The sequence below is a fragment of the Saccostrea echinata genome, unplaced genomic scaffold (assembly GCF_033153115.1).
Source record: "Saccostrea echinata isolate AGI-Se365-2 ecotype Australia unplaced genomic scaffold, CSIRO_AGI_Sech_v1 ptg000010l, whole genome shotgun sequence".
Lineage (NCBI taxonomy): Eukaryota > Metazoa > Mollusca > Bivalvia > Ostreida > Ostreidae > Saccostrea > Saccostrea echinata.
Window position 1 is genome coordinate 10,620,197 of NW_026889759.1, and position 17,808 is coordinate 10,638,004.

The following is a 17,808-nucleotide window of genomic DNA, read 5'->3' on the forward strand; positions in this document are numbered from 1 at the left end:
AAATAACTGGGGGTAAACAATATGGCGGCAAGCGGGGGCCAATTGCAACTTTTTTGTGGCGTTTCTGTTGCCCTTTTATTCTTTTTCCTTCTTCATTGTGATTTTATCTGCACTTCAAAACCAACGATTGCTATAAAACAATCCATGCCTCTTACATCAGGTATAAACCAGCTGTAAATTGACCGTTTAATACCGAATGTTTATAATCACTATATGCACTATGTTATGAATATGAGTGCTGTGGTGCGTGTACGTGCTGCTATGTTTTTTATTGTACCTACACATTGGCAGCAATTTCATATTGTTTGTGTATTTCATATAAAATAGTATATGATATATCGTATTATTCTTTTAGGATGGCTGGTAGGAGAAATTTCTTAATCTAAACTCTTTCATCCACCCACAGGACCGGGCTCGTCTTGGTCTGCATATTTGTCTATTTTTAGACCACCCCATCACTATAAAATATAGTGTATGGGTGGTTAAAAAATGGGAAAACAGATAAACAGATGAGGCCATGTGGTACACCCTTACAGATAGAACGTTCTATCATTAAAATGATATTGTTCTACGGACCTGAGACACATATTATTCAGACTACCACCCTTATCTTTTCAGCCCATTCATTGTCCCGAAGTTTCATATTTTTACAAATAATTAATTCATTTTTTTTGTCTCCTTCAACCCCCTCCACACACACACTTCCGTGGGTAACCCAGCCATGTGTTTACTTAAGGGTATTCTATAGGGATAGGTATCGGCAAAAATTTCGTATCGTGATATATCACGATTTTTTCCCAAAAATATCACGATAAATCGTGATATTTTTACACACAATTTTTACTACAATTTCAAATGAATTTCCATAACATTTCTTTAAAATATGCTATAAAAACATAACTTTACTCTTTAAATTTTCATTTATTTAATAAAAAGCATATTTTGATGGTGTTGTTTAACTGTTTTCAACCTTTTTTACACTATTTATAATTGTCATTCAATAGTTTGAACAAATAAATGATTAATTTCCGGAATTTATAGATATGTACCAAATACCGGTATTTTAGTCTCCGTATCACGCAGTGAAAATTGTGATATACCAGTATACTGATAAAATTGCGCATCCCTAGTATTCTATGTATTATAATCAGAACTATCAGGGAAATTGATGTACTATTCTCTTTTTTGTAGATTGTACTGATAACAATGGTGCAGTTGTTGGTCATGAAGCAACATGGCCTACCTCAACTGGTTCCTGTGATAAGAATAAATGTTGGCATGGAACACTGAAGAAATTTGTTATAAAATACAGGTATATTTTATGAAACAAATGTACTTTCTCTGGAAGGAAATAATAAGACATAGATTCTCTGATTCAATATTATATAAGGTTCAGTGGCCATTTCAATATAAAACAATACCTATATTTTTTAAATTTCAGTTGCCCCTCCCTGAAGACCGGAGAAAATCCAGATAGTGACAATTGTTTTGAAACATCCAATTCAGCTTTAAGTTTCCCAGACTGCTGTCCAACACTTAGTTGTAATTCCTCTGTACCATTGACAACTCTGGCTCCAACAGGTGAAGATACACTTTGGTTCATTCAAAAATTTATCACTAGGAGCATTCATTCTGAATTATTGTTATGTTTAATTCACCTGAGCATAGGCTTACTGAGCTTTTGTGATTGACAATTGTCAGGCTGTATGTTTGTAAATTTTTATTGCTTTGGTCTTTTTTTCCAAAAGTGCAGAACCAATTTCAACCAAACTTGCCACAAACCATCATAGGATGAGGGGGGATTTAAGATTATTCCAATAGGGGCACAACTATTTGCAATAACAGATAAAAAAATAAATAAGGGAAATTGGATGGGTTGTTTAAAAATCTTTTCAAGAATCACTGTGCCAGAAAAGACTAAATGTATGTGACTGCGTCTTCCATGAGTGTAGATTCAAGTTTGTACAAATCAGTGCAAGCATCTTCATGCAATTTAGATCCATGTTCATGATCCATGCTTGTTCAAATAATGACCTCAAGGGACTGAATAAAGTTGGTGTCAAGCTTATATATATAATGTACATGAAAAATTGTTAAAATCATGAACTTCAATTTGGAAACAACTATAAGAGGCCTTTTTTATCTAATATGCAAATATTCATTCATCAGGAAGAGTATGGTGACCTAGGTGAGCACTGTGGGCCATGGGTCATTTGTTTTATTTGCCTTTCCTTGACTCTTCCAGTATTTCTGTATTCTGTAGACAAAGTTTATCAATTTACAGTAAAACACACTTATAGCTAACATGGTTATAATGAATTGATGCTTACAGTGAAGTGATTTTCATTCTCAGTGACTTTAAAATACATTTTAAACTTACCGGATATAACAAATTACGTTTATAACAAAGCAAAATTGTCTGTCCCTGACACTTTATTATAAGCATGTTTTACTGTATACTCAGTAATGTTTGCAATGAGTTATAAGAACTTGATTATTATTTTATTGATTTTTAACAGCTTGTTATGATCTGAGCTCAGATTTTGCCTGCAGTGTGTGGTCAAACATGACCAGTGGGTGTCGCAATGGAACCGATGGTTATGGAGACCGGATATACAACTACACAACCATCTTCTGTAGGAAAACCTGCGGGTTAGTTTCAGCTATTGTCTAAGTAATTACTGAAACATCTTCTTGAATAGTTACAGAGTTATTTTGTTTTATTGAGCATCATGAATTAGTTGAATTATTAGATGTAAGGTACAATTTTCTATAAAGAAATGGATCATGATGCCTCAACACAGAGGAAAATGCCACATTATTAAAATGCTTATTCATAAAAGCAAAGAGATATTTTTCATAAAGTAATTTAATTTGAAATGTTTTACTTTTAAACTTTCTTCTTTTTTGTTCTTGTCTATCATACAAGTTAATTTTAGAGGATTTTTTTCAGATTTTGTTAGATAGTTGAACCCATCAAGTGAAGATTATGCATTCCGTCCAGGAGAATTTGCAATCAGAACATTTTTGTTTTATCTATGTGCATATAGTACCTCTCTTTTTTAACATATTCTCCTCAAAAGATTTTTTTTGTAATTGATTGTACTATTGTATTTCAATATTTGTAATTCCACTTGGAGCTTCTCTATGTTAGAGTATCAACATTTGAAATGTTTTGCTTACACATACCAAAGTATTTTCAAAGCATATATTTTATATTTATATACCATTAACAGTAAATGTTTATGTCAATGAATGTACAATTTTTTTATCCTTTAGTAACGTGATTGTTTATTAGAAAAGCATTGAGTTTTTTGTGTGTGTGTGTGAAAGTTGTTATCTGTATTCAAAGGACAAGGTACGTTAGCGGTCAAATTTGGCCCCTTTTTTGATATAAAAATCAAAACACAGTTGAGATTGTGATAGTTTACAGTTCAGAACTCTAAATGACAAAATAATCCCAAAGAAGGACATTTTACTGAATATCCTCAATTCTGATTGAATTTTGTTAAATTTTAGATACTTTTCACTTTGTGAAACATAGAGCAAAAACTTGCCTATCTGTGATTTTTATACAGAAGATGCATCTGATACTAGTATATGAAATATATAAATATGGTAGATAGGCAAGCATGTGCTCTATGTTTTCTGACAAAAAGTGTTCTTTAAAATTGAAAAATTTGTATAAAAATGAGAAAATTCCAAAATTGACATATTTTGTGACCATTGTGCATCCCATAAACTAGAATTAATGTTCATTTTGTAACAGGGATGACAACAGGTACATGTATTTTGATTATGAACTATTGCATCATTCTTAGAGACACTCCAAACCTGGGGCCAAGAAGGGGTCTTAGCCTATCTTGTCCTTCAAATTATTTATAATACTTATTTTATTTCAGTCTGTGATTTTACTTATTATTTTTACTGTATACAGGGAAATTTTGTCCCTCTTTTATTTTCGCCCTTGTCACAAGTAGGATAATTTGAAATGGGGCAAAGTTGTTTCCAAGTGTGACAGGGCAGAAATTACATGGGGCAAAAACCACCCTGTATACAGTATTGCTTAATATTGTTTTGATATTACTGTTTTGGGGCAGGTCCCACTTTTCAGATCAGGATTTTTTTTTTTGTTGCAAAGAAATAAAAGTATAAATTATCTAAATACAGAACTGTTTTTTTTTTACCTTTTGCATAAAACTATTGAAAATAGTTTAATTTTTAAAGAAGGCTGTTTACTTATACATTTCATTGAATGGACAAATCAAAAAATAGAATGAAACCAAGGAGCCTAAATCAGATATGAGTAATGTGTCCATACTACTTTTAACTATATACATGTATTATGTTGTTTATATTGGTCTCAGGGAAATCCTCTCTAGATGAGTTTGTTGTACTTTATTTCTCAAACTTGGTCAAGTCATGATCGAGGCGGATACTGATTTCACCTTTATTCCATTTTAAGGGAATAAAACAAAAAACTTAGCATTTAATGGCATACTTTTGTATATACACTCATAGTGTTCACGTAAAATCAGGAATAGTATGTTACCGTCCCTGTGAGTGGTTCTGAAGAAGATTAAATTGTAGTCTTTGACTCAGGTGAACTATCAACATAACACATAAAAACGCTATAACACTGGCTTCTCTTTGTCTTTGAATAACATTTAATGTAAAAATAAAAGTATTTTTGTTTCATTTTTTTTATTTATTTACAAGTCGACATGAGTACTTAACCATTAAAAACTATGAAAGTACTTTTTAGATCATGCAATAAAATCTTCTATGATTCTTTTATTCGATTGACCTATCAATAGTTCAATTATATCGATTACATTACTTATAGTGATTATTTATCATAGGTGAATAACGAAGGGAAATAACTTTTCTCAGAGTAGAGTACAAATTAACAGAGCACTGACCAGCACTAAAACCCTCAACCTAGTCGTCCAGAATTTCACAAATCTAATTAAAACATTCTTGCTCATTACAATTTTGTGAAGATTAGATGATTTTCAAAGAATTTCAATAAATTCATTCTATGATCAATACAACCCTACCCCTGACCCAAGAGCAACGAATTTCTGATTTTGGAAGAGGCACCTTGCTCATTTTAATCATGCATTTAGTTTCTTTGCTCAATAACCAGGAGCAGAGAAGATTTTTCTCAGAATTCAATTAATGCATTTTCACTCTATGATCAATAGAGCCCCACCTAAACACCAGAACCCCTGACCCAGGGGCAGTGAATTTCACAATTTTGAAAAAGCACCTTGCTCATCATAACCATGCACTCTGTTTGTCTGCTGAATACCCAGGGGCAGAGAATAATGCATTTTTACTCTATGAACCAATTGAGCCTTGGGGCCTAACTGCAGAACTGTAGCTCTGCAAAACAAGAGGCCCAAGGGCCTTAACGGTCACTTGAGTATAATACAACAATTTATAGGAATTCATAGATGTATAAAATAAACCCATATATACAGCTTTGTTTCCCAAATGCGAGAGAAATAGGATGATCAGGATCAACTAAATACTTAGGCTTGTACTCACGAGTTCTACTTGCCCCCATTTATCACTATCACCAAGCAGACTATTAACAAAACAATAGTGCTTCAATACTATATTTAACTTCATATTTTTATCTCTCACATTGGCCTCTCTTGGTCTTTAAAGAACATTTAATGAGATGAATAATTTTTGTCTCATTTTTATTTATCTATTATCTACAAGTCTTCCTGATCATTAAAACAATGAATGTACTTTTTTTTATTATACAATGAAAGTTCTTGCATAATTTTCTTATTCTATTAATCTATCAATTATTTACATTGATTAATTATCAAAGGTGAATGGCAAAGGGGAATAACTTATTTCAGTAGAATGCAAATTAATAGAGCCCTGGCTGGTACCAGAACACTTGACAAAATGGTCCAGAATATCAAAAATCTGGTAAAAATACCCTTGCTCATTAAAACTTTTACTCTGCCTCCGAGATGCCCGGGAACAAAGAAGATTTTCAAAGAAATAATACATTTTCAATATAGATACAGACCCTAACACCAGAACCCATGAACCGGGGTCATGAAATTCACGGAGAGGTACTCTCACTCATCATAACTATGCATTAATTTGAAGATTTTCAAAGAATTAACACATTTTCCCTATATTATCAATAGAGCCCCCAACCCCGACCCCCTCCCGGAACAACCAGAATCTCTGACCCTGGGGCTGCAAGTTTTAAAATTTATGGAAGAAGCACCCTTGCTCATCATAACTATGTACTTTGTTTCTCTGCTCAATACCCAGAAGCAGACAAGATTATTTAATAGAATTGGTGCATTTTTATTATATTATCAATAGAGCCCCACCATTACACCAGAAGATCTTACCAGAGGTCACGAAACTGGAAGAAGCACCCTTGTTAATCATAACTATACACTTAGTTTATTTGCTTTATAAGTAGGAACTGAGAAGAATATTTTCAAAGAAATTCTGCATTTTCACTGTATAATCAATAGAGCCCCTCCCCCTTTCCCAGAACTCCCGACCCTGGGGCCATGAATTTCACAATTTTGGGAGAGCCATCCTTGCTTATCAGAGCCATGCACTTAGTTTGTTTACAATTTTTCAATTTGAGTTGGAGTTACATTTCAAACTTCTTTGTTTTAAAGTGATTATAAAAATCAGTTATTTGAAATAATATTATAAAAAAGACGGGGAAGTAATAAATTGAACAGGCGCGTTACTATATCCCCTCCAACTCTGTTGCGAGGGGATAAAAATACTGATAATTTCCCGATTTGAACCATTACTGGTGTTGTTATTAAATTTCGTGGGTATCAAATTTCGTGCTATTCCACCGATCGAGACAACTTACCTCACCCTACTCTACAATTACTAAACTTCGTAGTTCCATGATCACTTAATTTCATGATCTAGCTTAACCATGAAAAGATTAGTGTTTAACGAAAAAAATCTTTCTGTTCAACTGAATTACATTGTAATTGGTACCTATATCAGAGATCAAATTTAAACAATTGGAGAAGATAAGGAAGGGGAAAAAATGCATGCGCATTTGAAATGACCGTAGCTTTTTCAACGGTTAAATGTCAGCTGCATGGACACACACTAGCATTATTTTCGAAACAGTTGAACATTATAAATTACAATTGTTACTTGTAAGCTTATATTATCTGGGACAAGAAAAATTTTCCCTTTCCGAAGTTTGACAACGATGAATGATAACACAACAATTTAAACACTCTCACTAAACAGTGACCACGTGGATGAAGTTCACACCTAGGCTTATCTGTGATCCAGCGATAAATGTTTGACTGCTGTGTTAATTGATATTGACCCTTTAATTTGTGTTTGTCATTCATTATATGCCAATTTACTATTATTAAACATTATGTCACTTTTTAAAAAATCCAGGAAGTTATTAAAAATATGCATTTTATTTGATGATGCAACTGAGTAAATGATCAAAACACGTTTGTTAACTTCATAAGTGTAATACAAGATGAAAAAAAAATCCTGCATGCATTTCCACACCCGAAAAAGTGAACTTTTATTACGCGACAATAAAGCAGTATCAAGCAATAAACATTATTTGAAGTAATTATCAATTTCTTCAACCTGATTAATGAGATGTATTAGATATTATGCAGTTAATACTCTGTAATTATCGTGATTCAAATATTAATATTTTGTAATCTCTAGTTTTAAGAGCTGGCAAACAGAAGATTTGCACAAAAAGACAAGAAAAATGTCACATTGCAAAGGAAGTTGAATGTCTAGCAAAGACCTCATGGACTTGTCTACATTGTTTTGTGAGTTTCAGCCATTCTTACATTTGTTTTGGTCCGTCTTTAGATACTGATCGAACTCAGTACTGTCAATCTCGGACACGTCCCTTAGCTCTTGAGATGATAATACGTAGTCGTTTAGCTGAGGAGGCTGGGTTTTTGGCTCGGTTTCCTGAACCCCCGACAACACAGTTCCAGCTTCTGACCAGTAGGTCAAACATTGTTCGTCTGAGTACATGCGAACTTCTGCCTGAGCGTCTTGAGACCCCATAGGGAAGACAAAGCCTTGAAAATTGTTCTGATAGGGCGGAGTGTCCGGAAACCCAAGACAAATCGTGGATGGTTGTATGCTTGTGTGGTCAAATCCGGACCCCACTTGCTCTGCAGCATAGTTGATTTGAGAAATCAAAAAGGGCGGTGCGTCTCTTTGTGACACTTCAGGACTTGCAGGTGGCGTTAAGTTGGTAGATTTTGACACACATTCAATTTCCACTTGTTTGCTTACATGTATATTAGACAAAGACAGATCGTCTAGAGAACCCCTGAACTTGGTCTTTTTCCGGCGCGGACGATACTTGTAGTTTGGATATTTTTTCATGTGTAGCTCCCGTAATTTGTCAGCTTGTTCGTTGTAGTATTTCTTTTGTGATGGACTTAGAGATCGCCATTTCTGACCTACAAAGTAAACCAACCTATATATGTTTATGTTAGTAATCTGAATTGTAATAATATTATGAGGTTTGTTACGTTATGAAAGTATTTACCTAAGTTACGCAATTAACACAGAAATGTGCAAGATGAAAAATATAGCTGTGTTTCACATTAAGCAAAACATACAAACATTTATAGTTGCTTTAACAGAAAGAAAAAAAGACGTAAGAAATATTGCATTTGACTAGGTGGATTAAGGATTTTTCACTTATAAGCAGTAGTGCGCCGATTAATCGATTGAATCGATTTCCTAGTCGAAATGACACCGATTATAGACAATCGATTATAATTTTGATAACCGATTAATCAACATAATAGTTAAAAGCAAATTATTCCTGTGATTTCTATGATTCAAGGTTCTTTGCATGCAAGCACATAGCAACGAGTTTAAAAAGGGGGGGGTGCAACCTCCCCAAAAAATATGACAAGCCCCCCCCCCCCAAAAAAAAAACAACAGCAACAACAATCAGTTCAAAAATGAAAAAATGGGAGGGGGGACTCCCATTAATCTGACAAGCAAAAAAAATAACAAATAAATAAATAAAAAAAAAAATAAATGTCCAAACTCGAGAATCCTATTTCGTGGGAGGGGGTCCTTACTTTTGGATACTTTTTTGCAAAGTTGCCCCCTCCCCCCTGTTTAAACATCATGTCGACAAACATTGTAAATTAAGTGATACTTCAGATTTAAACCCATTCACTTACAGATGTAAATTTTACATGTATACAAATTTTACTCTTGGTCTGTAAACGTAATTTTTCAACTCTTGTGTAAATGTAATTTTTCACAGACACTCTCAAACTGTATGTATATCAGTACGAAGTTTGCAATTTCAAAGCTTTCTAATCGCTCTTCACCGCAGTGTTTCTCCCATGCACAAAATAGAATGTTGCCATTTCTTGTTTAAATGCAACTTAAAATAATTATTGGACTTTTAAATAATACAACAGATGGTCACTGTTCTCTCTTATGTAAAAAGAGGCATTTTTTAATGAAATCGATGATGCTCTATTTTCTAGACAATTTCAATATTACTATCCTCGTGAAAATTTTGCTACGCGTTTGCATGACTGAAAATTAATACACCAGGAGTTAATTTACTCATATGTAAAAGTTAATTTGCACCTAGATGTAAATTAGATTGCACCTAGATTATGGGGACAGTGCAGAATAAACACCTGTGTCATCACCTATGGAAACTTATCAATGTCTGATTTCTCAGGCATGTTTCATGGTTTCCTTTATTTCATCATGTCTACTGAGAAATTCCTATAAACGATTTTAGTCATCGTATCTATAAATAGAGTTTTAACTGGTTAATCCGTAGGAACGTCTTGCAGTTAACCGATTAGCAATTAATTCTGTATTGGATTGCCATTCCTATATATATATATATATATATATATATATATATATATATATATATATATATATATATATATATATATATATATATATATATATATATATATATATCGCTTGTTTTGATTTATTTTGATGCTACACGTAACTAAACTTTTTATTATATATCAGCATATTACCATATATGAGGCAAATTAAAATAATGACGCAAATTTTAACCACCTCACACAAAAAACACAAAAACACCATGTAAATATCTAAAGCCTCTGAACATATTATATATATAACAGGATTCACTCAGAGGGAAAAAAAAATCAAAAATTTCAATGTTTAGAAAGAACGCCACAACGACAAAGTGTATTGCAATGTATTGCCATTATAAATATTGTTGCAGGTAGATCTTTACTGATTAAAATTTATTACATCTACTCGTAACTATGTTCATAAAAGCTCTTTTTCTATGATGTAATCATGTATACTTTTACTATCGTGAAGAAAACATTTTATTGCTTTAATTTTAATTAGTAACTAATTTGTAATTTTCAGTGTATTTCTGAATAATACAACAAATTCAATCTAAGAGGAAAGACGTAGATATTATAAAAAAGTATTGAACATTAAGAAAAAATAGATTTGAAACCGGTCTACATGGAGATGTCTACTTGACACATACATGTATATTGCTGTACCGCATCAAAAACAAAAATAAAAGATAACAGAATTTACTACAAACTCAGAGAAGAATTTAAACTCTGCCTCCCAATTAGAAAATGATCAGACATCTGAAATAGTCTGTTTTTCAATGATTACCTTTCTTCCTGTATGATTTAGAACTCATGCAGCCACTTACCCAGCATTTTACTGAGATCAGCATTGTGAACTTCGGGGTTTTCCGCAGCCAATTTCTTCCTCTCCGTTTTTGCCCAGACCATAAAGGCGTTCATTGGGCGTCGTATGCGCTCTTCCCCCCGCGCGCTCTGGGGCGCGCTTGGCAAGTAAAGGGGGTATGGGCAAGGAGTTGCCCTCGAATGGAAAAAATCCGTAATTGGTGGTAACTTAGTAGTATCATTGGTGTCATCCATATTTTTTAAAACTCCTTCACAGACAAGAGTATGTTAAGCAAATTGAAACAGGATGAAAGTTTTTTTGTATTTATAAACACTTCGATATTGTGTATGTCACTTAAAATAGATCAGGGAGTTAGACACTTCTGAGCGAAAATGTGTCAATCAAATTGCTATCTTATCACAAAATCAATGGCAAAGGGCAGTAAAAGTGAAACATATGACTGCACCATCATACCCGGCAAAACCACAGAGATACAAAATCCAATTTGGTCGTTTGAACCGATCTTATCTACGTTAAAAAATTTACCTAATGACGCATAGCAATCGCATCTTATTTTTCTAAATGATGCTCTAGCAGTATCTTTACATGCATATTCCATGCACGTCGATCTGAATGCTTTGTTTTCCGTGTTATTTTAATATAAAGGAGTTTAACAAACTAAATAGATTAAACTCTTCCAATAAAAGGGGGGGGGGGTACTTGAATTCGATGCACCTTGGAGCACTTGACAGGATTCGGGGTATGGATATGCCCTAAGAAACATTGTGCCCCACCCTTGTCATATATATACAACTATTTACCAGTATGCATTGTAATGGTAAAATAGTACATTAACATTGATTTCATTTTTATTTTAATTATATGAGCGTTTAGTTTTTTATGAATGTATTCTAGCATTATTGATTATAGCCCCTTTAAGTTAATAAGGACTTAAATATTAACAAACTTTATCGTATTATATGATTTCCAGTCTTAACACAGGAGTTCAGACTGGGGGGTGGGGGGGTCAGGCTTCTAAAATTAACATCATTTTTCAAAAGGGGGGGGGGTATATGTACACATTTGCATTTTTCTTCTAATGCCATGCATGCACATGTATTTTACCTCCTTTAATGTTTGTTATAAATACGAATGCATATTTCTGTCTAACTTTCTTAATTAATATATCTGAGGTACTTGAAATTCAAACAAATAGATTTCAACTTCTCGCTATGTTAATTCCAATATGCAGCGAAAAGGCATCTCCGGTACACTACAAAAATAAACAGGAAACAAAAACGAATGGTAGAAAAAACAATGATTTCATAACCATTGACCCTGAAGTGGTATAGAATACCAAGCCTTGTTAAAGAAGAATGCAAAAGTTGAAAGACATCGCGTTTCATTGGAGAGCATATGTGTTGGCTCATACACTGTGGAAAAAACAACAGTTGATTATTATTGACAGACTTCTGGTATATATAGCAAGGCATTCAAAGTAGCTGTATGATGAGCCTGGAAAAGTGAAAACAAATGTAATAACCACGGCACGCTTATATTGTCATGCAGGGAACTGAATAGGATAAATTATATTACTATCTACAGTGGAGATCCAATTTCTGCACGTGCGCGCGCCGTGTTGTTTCAGTAGCCACCGTGTGGGTGCCACTCTTGTTGGATATTTTTTTTCCCTTACAGGTAAGTGACCAGTATATTTTGATTATGTAGTAGCATATAATGAGTTGAGCCAAAAGGACTAATCTGACCAATACGAATTGTTTCCTTTAAGAGTTTTAAAGATTATAGTTTTCTTGGAAGTAATACATGCTTCCTTGGCAGCTTGAGAAAAAATGTAGAGAAATTTACAATCATTCTTAAAATTGGAATTAATCTAGAAATTTTATACCTTCTAGAGACCAAATTAGAAATGACATTGAAGCGAGAATTTCGTCACAACTGACAGACAACCAATCTCTTGCTTTCTTATAGCTATATTTCTGTCATTATAGCCTCCTACAGTATCTGAGTTGCAATTAGCGTTTTGTAGATCTTATATTTGACGTCAGAGCAGTTGACGTATAATCAAATTAGAATGAGAAAATTGGGAGAAGCATTTTTCATTGCTTGGCATCTGCTGATGCCATGCAAAACGTTTGCATCAACATTCCTATTATATGATGGAAATGTCTGTTCTTTTATAAACATATATACTAGCTTTCAGAAGTGGCCAGCCTTTGACTGTAATAAATGTATACATATACTGACTAACGTACTTATTGAACTATCTTTGAGGGGGTGCCACCAAAGGCCTCAGACATCCTTAAACTTCGTGATTGTTACAAAAATACAATGCTTTAGACACATTATTGCTTTGTTTCTGAAGTAAGTGGTTGCCAACTTCGGCTTCAAAATATCTGCGCCAGTAATCTTACATTGTGATTTGAAAGAAATATAAAAAACAATGTACAAGCTCGGGCAAAGATGGGGGTGATTATAGAAATGTTTATACTCAGTTTGTTCACTTCGAACAACGGGAAAGGATACAAGTGTTTTACACTTCATTTCTGTACACGGGTTGCTATTTCTTTATTGCTAAAGGCTAATTTCAAATGAAAAGAAGCAAATTTAGAGAATTGTGGTCTCCCGCTTTAAGTCTTATTGGTTTGGGTGCAATGATTTTTGGCATATTGTACCTGTCTTTGAAACAAAGGTAAAACTTCAAGTTCAGGTTAAGGAGTATAAGAATCAAAAAGTACATTTGAACGGTCTAGTCGCAAGTAATTCACATATGAAATATAAAAGTCCTGTCTCTTCAGGTGCAAAAACTACGACCAAGGTTAAAATTTTGAAAATAAGGTCAAAATTCAAGGTCAAGGTCACAAGGTAGCAAAAAATCATAGTACATTTGGCAAGGTCTTGTTCCAGGCAACGCACGTGTAGATTATGAAAGCCTGGTGTAAAAACTATGGCCAAGGTTAGAGGTTTTGAAAAGTTCAAACTTCAAGGTCATATAAAAGTGAAGAATAAATAACTTTACTCGTCATCCTTCGTGGATTTACTTTTATATGACCTTGAAGTTTGAAGTTAATAGGGTTTAACTAGTCTCAATAAAATAAAGTTGCATTTACATTTTTAGGAGTAACCGGGTACTCGATCGGAAAATCGTCAGAGTAACCGATTATCAAATATTGGCCGATTTGACATTCCTAAAAATTATAAATTATAGGTTTTATCTGAGGTAGTACACAAGTAAATTATGAAAACTCTCTTCAGTTGCAAAAGTTACGGTCAAGGGTAAATTTTTTGAAAAGTAGGTCTCGCAGCAAAGTCATGTTATGAGGTAAAAAACTCATTGTACACTCGGAAAGGTCTTGTCACAGGTATTCAGGTAATGCACGTGTAAAATATGAAAGCCTTGTCTCTTCGGTGCAAAATATACGGTCAAGATTAAAATATTTGAAAAGAACTTCAAACTTCAAGGTGAAGGTCATAATTTCAAAAATCAAAGTATACTGGGAAAGCCCCATCTTCACTCATTCAAAAGTTTTGACCAATGTTACAGTTTTTTTTTTTTTGTGACAAACAAAAATTCAAAAGTGGGTCAAACTTTCAGGTCAAGAGGTCAAAAATCATAAAATACTTTGAAATCTCTTGTCATAGGTAATGCTCATGTAAAACATGAACGTCCCATCTTCTCTCATTCAAAGTTTATGACCAAGGCTCAAGTTTTTGTGACAGAGAGATGAAATGAAATTCAATGTTCCCACGCTTTCCCCAAGGCAGGGGACAATTAATGTTCAAATGCATGCTAGATGCTACTGATATTTGTTTAAATTTTTAACATCGTTTTCAATTTCTCTCATATTTTTTTTCAACTCGGATCAACAAAATACTTTGTAATGGTTCATGGGATGTTTTCCCTCCAACTTTGTTATTTTTTGTTATTTAAATTTATTAATATTTTATTCTACATGGACAGCCGCTATGAAGAAGGAAACGTATTATCGTGGTTAAGAACTGTTCCACAAGTAGAAACTTATCAATCTCTTGTTTTTCCAGATTTACGGAATCATGCCTTCTGGACCGTTAAAGATATGTGTCTGTGGAGGTGGGAGCAACGCTCACCTTGTGGCTGCCTTCTCTGCTTCAAATCCTGACGCAGAAACACGCATTCTGGACCTAAACGAAGAAGAGGCCAAAAAATGGGAAAATCTCATCGACAAGAAAGAGATGGTTTTAAGCATTAACGAAGACAATGGAACTAAGAGAGAAGTGAAGGCTAAACCAAGACTGGTGACGAGTAATCCAAAGGAAGCCCTCAACGGATGTGACCTCATCATCCTTACAACGTCAGCGATGGACCATGGTAAATATCTACAAGCAATAGAACCATTTGCAAGCAAGAACACCGTCATCGTGGGACTACCGGGTAAACCTGGATTCGAATACTTATGTTACAATATATTAGGCAGCAAAGCTGATCTGTGTACTTTCTTGTCTTTTGAAGAACCGTCATGGTCATCTAAAATTGTAGAATTCGGAAATCACGTAGAAGCTCTCAGTGCGATGCAGGTTTTGGTTGGCTCAATTGTTCGCGGAAGAGGCATTTGCAGACGACCACCTCTTATGTGCCTACAAATGATACATGGTAGTAAGCCGCTATTTCGTCCATCCAAACATTTTCTAGAGGTTACACTAATGCCCAATACGTTCTTTTGTCCAGTAATTATTTACGGACAATGGGGAAAATGGGATGGGAAACCGGTCTCCGAAACACCACTCTTTTATCATGGAATGAGCAAAGAAACTGCTGAAATATTAAATACATGCAGCCAAGAATGTTTGGATGTGGCGCGAGCAATTACAACATCTGAGAAGGTCAGAGTTGACTTGACTGGTGTTCAAGATTTGTATCAGTGGTGCATTGAAAGATTCAAGGGAGACATTAGCAACAATGCCGATTTGTACACTACTATCACCACCAATAAGCAATTTGCTGACGTCAGGCACACAATGAAAGAAGTAGACGGTGGTCTAGTGCCGGACTTTGGACGTCTGGTTGAGGACTTAGAAGCAGGGTTAGTGGTCATCAAGGGGATTGCACTTCTAATGGAAGTTCCTACTCCCAAAACAGATGAACTGATCGGGTGGTGCCAGGAAAAAGTTGGCAAAGAGTATTTAGTGAATGGAGAATTAACAGGAAATGACGTGGCAACATCTAGATGCCCTCAAAGATTTGGACTTTGTACAATAGAGGCATTAGTGAATGGAAAAATTGAGGAACACTAACTTAAAGAATTATTAAAAAAAAAACGAATATTTAGATATTTTTGTACATCATTCCATTAATCAAAACCTTAACCTGAAATATATTTTTGAAAACAGGCAGGTCTGTGTGACCTGTGGACATAAACTGTAACAACTTATACAGTAATAAGTACTTTCATGTAAATTTCATCTGCATCTGTCTAGATCAGCACCTGTTACTGGTTGATGTTAAGCAGAAATGTTACAGTATTCACGAGTAAAGATAATCATTGATAACTACTAATCCTTACAATCTTGGTTGTATAACTGAACATACTTCGCACAGGTTCCCAGTTTAGGAATCGTAGATAGAACGGCAAGCGACCTTGGGATGTACATTATCATCAAGGTAATCAAAGATGTGAGCGAAGAAACATTGTACAAGTATATTATATAATACACCAACTGTTTCTCGGTACTTATACAGGTTATCTGTCGGCAAAAATGTTCATCTTTTTCGTGCATACTAGTAATCATTTCCCATCTTCATTCTACCGCCTTTCTGCAAAAGAAGTGGGAAGGGGGGTATGCATACAGGAATCACCTTGTCGTCTGTCTAGCTGTCCGTATGTCCATGCAAATATGTCCGGGCTCTAACTTTGTAGTGGGGAATTATTGGAAGCCCATACTTTGTACAATAATTGATTATGACCTGAGGGTTTGTTACAACTTTGACCCAAGGTAATTCCTGCAAGTTCAAGGTCACTAGCAGATAAAGTGTAAAATTCTTGTCCAGCTAGGTTATAATTTGGTAATAGAGAATCATTGAAAGCTCAGTCTAAGTAAAAAGATTGTAACATGAGAATGTGTCCTGATCTTGCACCAAGGTTATTTCGGCAGAGGGTACCGGTGTGTCAGACGTTTAGCCAAGGTCATTCTGGCAAGTTTAAGGTCACTGGCATTAGGTCTAAAACTCTTGTTCGGGCTATAACTTTGTAATGAAGAATCATTAGAAGCTCATACTTGGTACACAGATTGTTTATGACCTGAGGGTGTGTCATAACCTTGACCCAAGGTCATTGTGACAAGTTTAAGGTCAAAGACAGAGAAATGTAAAATTCTTGTCTGGGCTATAACTTTGTAATGGAGATTCATTAGAAGCTCCATCCTAACAACGTCGGGGGTCCTGAGTCAACACATCCTTACAACGTCGGGGGTCCTGAGTCAACACATCCTTACAACGTCGGGGGTTCTGAGTCAACACATCCTTACAACGTCAGGGATCCTGAGTCAACACATTGCCGTTGGACCCCTGACAAATTTCATTCGATATCTTGCGGGCTGATTGCAGCAACGTCTTTCTGGAAAATAACAAATCTTAATTGTTTTTCTTATCTCTCAACCAATCACACTAAGCCTTTCGGTGATAAACAATGCATAACACGTGCAGTTTAGGTCTCAACTCATTCCTTTCTGTTTACATTATCTGTCTACTTCAAGTTGATTGGTGCTTCTCAATGGGAGAAGCAAGCCCAAATAACCGAATGAAATTAGTCAGGGGTCCAATGGCAACGTGTTGACTCACGACCCCTGACGTTGTGAGGATGTAGAAGCTCATACTTGGTACAAAGATTTTGTATGACCTGAGGGTGTGTCATAACCTTGACCCAAGGTCATTGTGACAAGTTTAAGGTCAATGGCAGAACAATTGTAAAATTCATGACAGGTCTATAATTATCTAAGTGAGAAACATTGGATGTCTATATTTCACCGAAAGATTACTTATGACCAGAGGAAGTGTCACTTTTATAACCAAAGTCATTTTGTCAAGTTCAAGGTCACTTTCAA

The 17,808-nt window shown here is 34.8% G+C and overlaps 3 protein-coding genes across 3 annotated transcripts; 2 read left to right on the forward strand and 1 right to left on the reverse strand.

Annotated features, from left to right (window-relative positions):
- Window positions 1-15: 15 nt before the first annotated feature.
- Window positions 16-4,172, forward strand: LOC133184723 (uncharacterized). The gene is made up of 5 exons (XM_061319797.1): window positions 16-160; window positions 1,192-1,312; window positions 1,442-1,581; window positions 2,520-2,652; window positions 2,954-4,172. Exons 1-5 carry the CDS (start codon window positions 22-24, stop codon window positions 2,961-2,963), a joined length of 543 nt encoding a protein of 180 aa, XP_061175781.1. The 5' UTR covers window positions 16-21; the 3' UTR covers window positions 2,964-4,172.
- Window positions 4,173-7,441: 3,269 nt separating this feature from the next.
- LOC133184725 (transcription factor Sox-17-beta.1-like) lies at window positions 7,442-10,908 on the reverse strand. Its single transcript, XM_061319798.1, has 2 exons — window positions 10,736-10,908; window positions 7,442-8,486 (listed from the first exon to the last, which is right to left on the reverse strand). The coding sequence occupies exons 1-2, from the start codon at window positions 10,827-10,829 to the stop codon at window positions 7,843-7,845; spliced, it is 738 nt and encodes a 245-aa protein (XP_061175782.1). The 5' UTR covers window positions 10,830-10,908; the 3' UTR covers window positions 7,442-7,842.
- Window positions 10,909-12,237: 1,329 nt separating this feature from the next.
- LOC133184369 (octopine dehydrogenase-like) lies at window positions 12,238-16,264 on the forward strand. The gene is made up of 2 exons (XM_061319416.1): window positions 12,238-12,411; window positions 14,773-16,264. The coding sequence occupies exon 2, from the start codon at window positions 14,785-14,787 to the stop codon at window positions 16,000-16,002; it is 1,218 nt and encodes a 405-aa protein (XP_061175400.1). The 5' UTR covers window positions 12,238-12,411; window positions 14,773-14,784; the 3' UTR covers window positions 16,003-16,264.
- The last annotated feature ends 1,544 nt before the right edge of the window (window positions 16,265-17,808 follow it).

Coding starts and splice junctions, on each gene's coding strand:
- LOC133184723 (XM_061319797.1), top strand. CDS start 22: ATGGCGGCAAGCGGGGGCCAATTGCAACTTTTTTGTGGCGTTTCTGTT. Junction 1,313..1,441: donor AAATTTGTTATAAAATACAG/GTATATTTTATG, acceptor TTTAAATTTCAG/TTGCCCCTCCCTGAAGACCG. Junction 1,582..2,519: donor GACAACTCTGGCTCCAACAG/GTGAAGATACAC, acceptor GATTTTTAACAG/CTTGTTATGATCTGAGCTCA.
- LOC133184369 (XM_061319416.1), top strand. CDS start 14,785: ATGCCTTCTGGACCGTTAAAGATATGTGTCTGTGGAGGTGGGAGCAAC.
- LOC133184725 (XM_061319798.1), bottom strand. CDS start 10,829: ATGAACGCCTTTATGGTCTGGGCAAAAACGGAGAGGAAGAAATTGGCT. Junction 8,487..10,735: donor TGATCTCAGTAAAATGCTGG/GTAAGTGGCTGC, acceptor TTTACTTTGTAG/GTCAGAAATGGCGATCTCTA.